Genomic DNA, 10,000 nt, shown 5'->3' with positions numbered 1-10,000 from the left:
ACGAGGGCGTTGAAGAAGTGGGCTAGGATGTTGAAGACCTTGTCGTGGATCTTCCAGGGCCTGGCGAAATCCCAGAGCTCCGTCGGAACATAGGCGGGGTTCATGACATTGCCCATGACGGCACTCTGTTGATAGTCGTGGCCTACTGTAGATATGGTGATGAATGGGAGGTCCTCGGCAAAGGGGTACATGGCCTGAAAATGTCAAAAAGTAGTTTTATGATGCAGATCACAAGTTGAAGATTTGAGACAGTATATAAATCCGTTTCTGAGTGGAGATATCTTTACATATATCCATGATCAATAAGGCTGTACTAGTCTGGGGCACCCATATTAGGTTGGTTTGCTGTGAGCGATCAGACGAAAACCTCCAAAAATCACCAATCAGCAGCGGTTAGCGTGGGGATGAAAATGGCAAAAACCCAGAATTAACTAAGGACAAATCTGAGGCCTTTGTCCTGCAGTAAACTAGAAAAAGCTGCATTTATTGTTGTTGTTATTACATTTATATAAACAGAAAGCTAAAACTCATTTGATGAGATATTGTACATTGCCATGATCAGCAAAACTGTTCTAATCAGGGTCACCCGTATCAGGTTGGTTTGCTGAGAGCGATCAGACTAGTTTCCCACCATCACCAATCCACAATGGCCAGCGTGGTGATGAAAATTTGCCAAATCCCACACATGAATTGACAGGTCTGAGGCCTTTGTCATGCAGTTGACTAGAAACATCTTTTTTTTTCTTTTTTTTTTCTTTTTTCTTTTAGTCAATGAAATTCTTTGACCTTCGCATAATTATTGAATTGCAACTAAATAATTTCATAAGATTAGTCAGCAAATAATAAATGAATAAAGAATACTGGGTTAAACTTGGCTGACAATCTTATGTAAATCATTAAAATGTTTTCTTTTATCGTGTTCGCTTATTTCATCAGTGAATGTTGAATACTAAGTTTCAAATATGTAATTACGTCATTAAATATAATTGGTTCTGACGCCAAACTGTCAAAATGCAAAATTACTTTTTCTATTGTAACAATATGAAAAGGTACGATAATAGTTTATGGCCAAAATTGACTCGTGAGGAATTACACACACACACACACACACACACACACACACACACACACACATATATATATATATATATATATGATAAATTTTTGCACATTTAAACGTGTTTTTCATATTTCAAATAAGCCATATTTATTAATAAATTAAAGTCTGGATTCTCTTAAAGACCTTGGGATCAGAGCCCCAGGCGGAATCACCCAAAGACTATAGTATCAGACCGGCCGGGATTTGAACCCTGGTCCAGGATACCTGTATGCCAGTGACCATGCCACTATTTCCTATATAAACTATAAAAACTTAAACGATTATCTTGTTAATATCATGAAATCAGCGTCTCAAATACTAAGGTCACAGAAACGGACATCAAGCCTCACCTCATTGAAGAGAGCATCCACCATCACGAGATCGAACTCCTTCCTCATGGCGTAGAGATCCAGCACATGGGTGTCGTTGTAGAGCTGCTTGGCTGTAGCGGCCAGGTCCGCGCGGAAAGTGGCCAAGAAGAGCAGCGGATGCTTGCGGACCTCGAAGAAGTTGATCTTTTCTTCGTAAATGGAATTCCTGACGGTTAGTTCGTGGATGTTGGGATGCAGTGTGGATGGGGGGAACTTGCTCAGCACCACCACCTGTTTTGAAGGAGGACAGTAGTGTCTGTAGTGATAACTATAGCTCTTTGGGGGTTCTCAGAGCAGCTGGCAATATCCACAATAGACAGTTGTATGATTTTTTAGTGAAAACTAGTTGTTCTTTACGTTTTTCAGTACAGCCATCAATGGCCACCATAGAAATAACTTATAGAAGATCATTATAGCTACATTGCAAGTTTCATTATAATGAAAGGTAATTATGCTTTTTTAGTGGAAACTGACAGTTTTTACGTTTCTCAATTCATCTGCCACCATACAAATATAGAAAATCATTATAGCTACATTGTATGTTTCATAATAATCTATAAATCGTTTCTAAACTGAAGCGTTCACAATACCAAGGGTCTCTAGAGGTCGAGCGGGAAAAATCAAAATCACAAGAAAAACGCGTTTGAAAATACAAATTTTCAAACACTCGGCGATTTATGAACGAATTTTAAAAAGTTTTTGAGTCTATATATATCCAAGTACTCATTTTAATATGAAAAGGAGAATGTTTTTTAAAAGACATTAAAGCAAAAAAAAAAAAAAAATAGCACTTTTAGCCCTAGAGTAGTATCGCGAACACTTCAATTGTGAGACGCAAACTTGTACTCTTCTGTTTCGCTCACCTGGTGCCCTCTATCGGCCAGAGCTTCAACGATGGGCAGGATGACTTGCCTGTGGCTCCAGGAGGACACTGGAATTAACACAAGGATCTTGTAGGATTTCTCAAGAGGAGCCAGTTCCCCAGATGACGGGCCAACGAAGAGCCATAGGACCCCAAACGTGAGGAATAAAATGTTCTTCATCCTGTATAGGGGATAAGGCATAGAAGATAAGGCCTTGTTTAGTACAATACTTTGCATGCTGAAATCAATAGCCAGATTAACACTTGAATTCAATACAATGAATACTTTGCATGTTAAAATCAATAGCTTGATTAACACTTGAATTCAATACAATGAATGTTTTGCATTTTAAAATCAATAGCTTGATTAACATTTGAATTCAATAAAATTAATACTTTGCATGTTGAAATCACTATCCTGATTAACACTTGAATTCTTCTGACTTGAATCTTCTCTGGAATAGTAATGATTAAATTATCTAGTCAGTATTATTGTGACACTTTTGACACTTCAGACAGTATGAACATTCGAGTATTTTTCTTTTTATCCAAAGCAAGTGCTGATAGTTATTTACTTCTAATTAAAAAATGTAAAAATGTAATTGACATAAAATTTTTGATAACAATAATAACCATAATAATAATAATAATAATTATTATTATTATAATAATATAGATGGCTGTTTACAGTATCTAACCTAAAATGCCTTTAAATTAATACAATTTGAGATTATTATAACAGAAATCTATTTTTGATAATCAATCAAATTACCTAATCAGACTGAATTTTAAATACCACAAATTTGACTTTATTTCCATTATTATTATTATTATTATTATTATTATTATTATTATTATTATTATTATTATTATTATTATTATTATTACTACTACTTGCTACAACCCTAGTTGGAAAAGCAGGATGCTATTATAGGCCCAAAGGGTCCAACTGGGAAAAATACCCCAGTAAGGAAAGGAAATAAAAAAATAAACAAAGCAAAAGAGAAGTAATTAACTATCAATACAAAATATTCTAAGAACAGTAACAACATTAAATCAGATCTTTCATGTATAAACTATCAAGAGATTTACGTCAGTCTGCTCAACATAAAAAACATTCACTGCAAATTTGAACTTTTGATGTTCCACCGATTCAGCTGCCTGATCACATTTATTTACATTAACAAAGAAATCGTAATTTAATAGAAAGGAAGAAAATGACCTGATTGCATCCTTTAAAAAATCATTCTGTTAGTCAAGGCCACTATAGTCATTTTTTTTAGCGAGGTAGATTTGCACCGACTCGCAGCGGTGCCCTTTCAGCTCGGAAAAGTTTCATGTTATCTGATTGGTTAGAATTATCTCGTCCAACCAATCGTCCAACCAATCAGCGAGCAGGCAACTTTTCCGAGCTAAAAGGGCACCGCTGCAAGATGGTGCAAATCTGCCACGCTAAAAAGAATTGACTATAGTGAAGTGGCATGCATTGCTGACTTGTAGGTTACCTGTAGATTACCCGTTGCTGTGACAGGTTTTAGCTATTGAACGGAAAGTCTCGCCTAACAACCCATTAGGCAAGACTTCGCATCTATCTACTCTCAGATGAATGATACGTGCTGTTAGTAAGAAACTAAATATCTATCTATCTATCTATCTATTCTCAGGTCAATGATAATTACATATTTGCAATAGACTACAGAAGCAATGAAGACCCTAAGTACTGTTTGTAAGAAACTAAATATCTATCTATCTATCTATCTATCTATCTATCTATCTATCTTCTCTCACGTCAATGATAATTACATATTTACATATAGGCCTACAATAGACTACAGAAGCAAAAAAGACCCCAAGTTCTGTTTGTAAGAAACAATTTAAAACAAAGTGATTTTCTAAAATGTAAGGTTCAAGAAAGGTGACAGGGATTGACTTGATGCATCTTGGGCAATGATTTGCAACCCTGACACTAAAGTGTCGGAAACAGGAAAATTTCAAGAACGGGACAAGTTTAGTCACTTATTATTCAAGCAACGTTGCACGCACACCCGTTAAGTGTAAAAGAAAAAAGAAAAAAGAAAAAAAAAGAAAAAAGAGCAAGTGCGTAAAGAACGCGTCAAAAAAATAGGAAATGAAAGAAAAACGCGTCAAAAAAATAGTTAATAAAAGAAAAACGCGTCAAAAAAATAGGAAATAAAAGAAAAACGCGTCAAAAAAATAGGAAATAAAAGAAAAACGCGTCAAAAAAATAGGAAATAAAAGAAAAAACCCGTCAAAAAATACGTGAGATGGAATCAACGCGTTAAATATAACACGTAAAAAAAGCGTAAAAAAACGTAAAGAAAAAGAAACGCGTCAAAAAAAAAAAAAAAAAAAAATCCCGTGGTAGCAGATTTTACGTAGACTTCATGTAATGGGTCACAGTTTTTAGGTAAATATGTCACAGTGTTTCATGTTCATAAACAATTAGCTATGAATGGTATTATATGAATTAGACTATTTTCCCAACCTAACCTTTGCCCTTTTATTTCAAATAAATTAATTTTACTATTTTCCCGAGATAACTTCTGCTATTTGTTTTAAATAAATTAATTTTACTATTTTCCCAAGATAACTTTTGCTATTTGTTTTAAATAAATTAATTTTACTATTTTCCAAACGTAACCTTTGCTATTTGTTTTAAATAAATCAATTTGACTATTTCCCCAAGACAACCTTTGCCATTTTATTTCAAATAAATTACTTTGACTATTTTCCCAACATAACCTTGTCATTTCGCCAAATAAAATCCAGTAAGATACGAGGACAATTTACTCTCTCTCTCTCTCTCTCTCTCTCTCTCTCTCTCTCTCTCTCTCTCTCTCTCTCTCTCTCTCTCTCTCTCTCTCTCTCACTCACTTGATTTGAATGTTTTTCCAATTCTGTTGTTCCCTTTTTCCAAATTACCTTACCAGGGTCTTCAAGGGAACGAGTTTCATGAAATTCACTATTATGCTCTCTCTCTCTCTCTCTCTCTCTCTCTCTCTCTCTCTCTCTCTCTCTCTCTCTCTCTCTCTCTCTCTCTCTCTCACGATGAAGAGGAAAATCCAGTTTCAAACCTTCCCTCTTTCAAAGTAAATTACAGTTACATTCGTTTACGAGCTGCCAACACAAGAGCCCATGTCTTACATGGGGCAAGGCAATCTTAACACACACAAGTTTCAAAAAGATGAATAACCTTTATTTATTCATTTTTTTCCTAAATGGGAAAAATACGGTATTTCGGGCATCTAGTCACTAATTTATGAGCGAAATTGCAATGTATTCCTAATTTATTATAATTTTGCATCAAAGGAGTAAACCCCATTGAATTACTTCAGGAGGAAATGAAGAGGAGTAGACATTGACACATACAAACATACGATAAAGTTACCTTTTTTCCTGTTCATAATAAATTAATTTTCTATGTAACTAGTTGGTGTCTAAGTGGATGTTACTCCGGTACCTGGGAGGAGGTTATTTTTTTAATATCAATAATAATAATAATAATAATAATAATAATAATAATAATGATAATAATAACGACGTTCATACGCGTTTACAGCATCTAACCATAAATGCCTTTGAAATAATACAATTTAACATATCTATAATAAGAGAAATCTATTTTTGACAATTAATTAAATTCCGTTATTATTATCATTATTATTATTATTATTATTATTATTATTATTATTATCATTTTTATTATTATTATTATTAGCTAAGCTACAACCCAAGTTGGAAAAGCAGGATGCAAAAAGCCCAACGGCTCCAATCGGGAAAAATAGTCCAGTGAGGATAGGAAATAAATAAAGAAACGATAGGAAGAAACACAGTAGGGCCGGGAAGAGTCGAATAAACGAGGCCAAAACCAGAAAAAAAAGCAGTGTCTGAAAACAGCTAACACTTCTTACGACGAATGAACGCAAAGCAGAAAGATGATCCAATCACAGAAAAATTCACAGTTCTGCTTGAAGGGACACTGTAACCGGAAAAACCTGAAACTCGGGTGTAAAATTGAGCAGCATCAATGAATATGGAATAAAATATTAGACATTGGTTGCATTATGTGTACTTTTATAAAGTCATTGTTCTGTAAGGTGGCACACTTTACAGAACAGGCTTTTGCAAATTCTACACTGCAGTCTAAGTGTGTCCAAGGACGAGCTTAAAATTTGTGCGAATTTCACAAATTGTGCAAAAACTTTGACTGTCTAGGGTATGGGATCGTTAATTTTATGACATCGACGTCAGAAATAACATCGTAAAGGTCATCTCAAGATAAAAAAAAAAAAAAAAAAAAAAAAAAAAAAAAACAGCAAGTAAAAAGTGCAACAAGATATTTCAGACCTCCGCCAATGAAGATTTTCAACATTTTACTCAAGTCTACGGACCAAGCTTTCCCTTTTTCATATGTTGACCTTAAATGAATGTACCGTATAGTGATAATAATAATAATAATAATAATAATAATAATAATAATAATAACCAGATTCGCGATCTTGTTCCGGATCACCTCCAAAATCAAATGGGTTCTTCCGGAGCATAATACCCATTCCTTGTTCAAATTTGGTGAAAATCAGGCAAGAAGTTTTGGAGTAATCTTGGTAACAGAAAATTAAATAGATAAATCCTCTATATAATATATCCAAGTGTCTGACTATATATATATAAATACATATATATATATATATATATATATATATATATATATATATATATATATATATATATATATATATATATAAATACATATATTTATATATATAAAGATGTATATATTACATATAAATATATATTTTTGTATATATAAATATACATATATATATATATACATATTAATATTTCTTTCCTGTGAAACTCAGGGGGGGAGAGGGAGTAGTCATACCCTAGTGAAAGGGGTACTCGGAGAGATACACTCGGAAACCACCCTTTCCCACAAATTGCATACCAACGGGTTGTAGTTAGAAAAGCTTATTAGTGCGTGAGAAGGGTTGAATCTGTGCATATGTGCGTGTGTACATATCTATCTAAATATTTAGACATACCTTTTCACGGCTCGGGTACACTAGTAAATAGATAAAGACATTTAAAAATACAATCTCCTTGGCGAAGGTAATAACAAGAGAGAAACAAATGTCCATTTCAGTTATAATAGCTAACCGGTTTGCTAAATATAATGGGCGTGTTTGTTATATCTAATGGGCGTGTTTGTTATATCTAATGGGCGTGTTTGTTATATATAATGGGCGTGAATTTCTCATGTTTCATTTCAAACGTTCTCAGGATATTAGGGGATGTTTCGCAATAGCAGTGGACCTCATAATGATAAGAAGGTGTGGAAGAACTTATAACATATCTATAAAATGCTGTGAGAGAAATTTACATAAATTAGCGGGGAAAGTAACGCCTTTTCCCCGTAGCCTTGAAAACAAGATGTATAAATACATCGAATAAAACAGACAATCAAGTTAATAATAATAATAACAATAATAATAATAATAATAATAATAATAATAATAATAATAATCTTTATTTCAGCAAAAACAATCAAGTTAATAATAATAATAATAATAATAATAATAATAATGATAATAATCTTTATTTCAGCAAAAACAATCAAGTTAATAATAATAATGATAATAATAATAATAAAAATAATAATGATAATAATAATAATAATAATCTTTATTTCAGCAAAAACAATCAAGTTAATAATAATAATAATAATGATAATAATAATAATGATAATAATAATAATAATAATGATGATAATAATAATATTAATAATAATCTTTATTTCAGCAAAAGCTTGAAATGGAAAATTATCTCGATAAAATAAAACTGTAAAATGAAATACATTTTTCTTTTTACACAAAGAAACGCAGAGAAATGTTTCAGAGACACCTAAGTCATATCTAAGATATATTGATAGTATTAATAAAATTCAGGATCCTTCTATTGTTTTTTCTTTTTTTAAGTTAGGATTTGGCCAGACTGATATTGGACAGCCATGCTATATCACCTATACTCAATTCTTTATAATGAGGGAGATTTGCACCGACTCGCAGGGGTGCTCTTTTCGCTCGGAGAAGTTTCCTGATCGCTTGATTGGTTAGAATTATCTTGTCCAACCAATCAGCGATCAGGAAACTTTTCCGAGCTAAAAGGGCACCCCTGCGAATCGGTGCAAATCCTCCTCACTAAAAAGAATTGACTATAGGTGGTATTATTGGAACAAGTTCAAGTTTCGTATTATCTATGTCGCCAGGTTCCGAACTTTTAAAGGTTTAAAGGCCGCTCATGAAATGCAGAGGCAATGGAGAGTAACATTGCCCTATCAAGCAGGACAATGCCCTAGAGACTGACCATATATACAGTATATATGATCAGCGCCCAAACCCACTCTCCACCCATGCTAGAACCAAGGAGGGGCAAGCAGTGGCTGCTGATGACTCAGCAAATAGTCCTGTAGGCTCTCCCAACCCCGCCATCCTTAGCTCACAAGGAAGATGAGGTTGCAACTTCCAAAGAAACTAACGAGCTTGAGTGGGACTCGAACCCCTGTCTTGCGTTCACCAGTCAGAGACGTTACCACAACCCCGAAGTCAATATATATGCTCTCTCTTGATATTTTCCCGGTGAAACATCCAGTCGTATAACTGCGTCTATCAGATGATCTTTTTATTATTATGGAAAAAGACTCGGGTTGATTTTCAGTGAAGCCACAATAGTAAACATTTACAACTTAATCGCTGTGTTACATATTACAGTTTCCGTAGATCGTTTACATTAGATCCATAAGTAGAAGGCATTTTTCCAGGTTTTTATCCATAAGTAGAAGACATTTTTCCAGGTTTTTATCCATAAGTGGAAGACATTTTCCAGGTTTTTATCCGTAAGTAGAAGACATTTTTTTCCAGGTTTTTATCCGTAAGTAGAAGACATTTTTTTCCAGGTTTTTATCCGTAAGTAGAAGACATTTTTTTCCAGGTTTTTATCCGTAAGTAGAAATTTTTCCAGGTTTTTATCCATAAGTAGAAGACTTTTTTTCCAGGTTTTTATCCATAAGTAGAAGACATTTTTTCCCGGCTTTTATGCATCCATAAGTAGAAGACATTTTTCCAGGTTTTTATCCGTAAGTAGAAGACATTTTTCCAGGTTTTTATCCGTAAGTAGAAGACATTTTTCCAGGTTTTTATCCGTAAGTAGAAGACATTTTTCCAGGTTTTTATCCGTAAGTAGAAGACATTTTTCCAGGTTTTTATCCGTAAGTAGAAGACATTTTTCCAGGTTTTTATCCGTAAGTAGAAATTTTTCCAGGTTTTTATCCATAAGCAGAAGACATTTTTCCAGGTTTTTATCCGTAAGTAGAAGACATTTTTCCAGGTTTTTATCCGTAAGTAGAAATTTTTCCAGGTTTTTATCCATAAGTAGAAGACATTTTTCCAGGTTTTTATCCATAAGTAGAAGACATTTTTCCAGGTTTTTATCCATAAGTAGAAGACATTTTCCAGGTTTTTATCCGTAAGTAGAAGACATTTTTCCAGGTTTTTATCCGTAAGTAGAAGACATTTTTCCAGGTTTTTATCCGTAAGTAGAAATTTTTCCAGGTTTTTATCCATAAGCAGAAGACATTTTTCCAGGTTT

At 33.6% G+C, this 10,000-nt stretch overlaps 1 protein-coding gene across 1 annotated transcript in view; it reads right to left on the bottom strand.

Moving 5' to 3' along the window:
• The window catches only part of LOC137629693 (UDP-glycosyltransferase UGT5-like), a 38,116-nt gene that overhangs the window by 11,010 nt on the left and 17,106 nt on the right, over positions 1–10,000 (bottom strand). Inside the window, exons 2-4 of the mRNA XM_068361251.1 lie at positions 2,334–2,514; positions 1,450–1,701; positions 1–194 (exon numbers count right to left, since the gene is read on the bottom strand). The exon at positions 1–194 is cut by the window's left edge and continues 37 nt beyond it. Coding sequence (XP_068217352.1) covers positions 1–194; positions 1,450–1,701; positions 2,334–2,513 — 626 coding nt within the window. The 5' untranslated portion in view covers position 2,514. The remainder of the gene's footprint in view (positions 195–1,449; positions 1,702–2,333; positions 2,515–10,000) is intronic.

This window comes from Palaemon carinicauda, chromosome 37 (genome assembly GCF_036898095.1).
Source record: "Palaemon carinicauda isolate YSFRI2023 chromosome 37, ASM3689809v2, whole genome shotgun sequence".
Lineage (NCBI taxonomy): Eukaryota > Metazoa > Arthropoda > Malacostraca > Decapoda > Palaemonidae > Palaemon > Palaemon carinicauda.
This window is presented reverse-complemented; position numbering and strand designations above follow the sequence as displayed.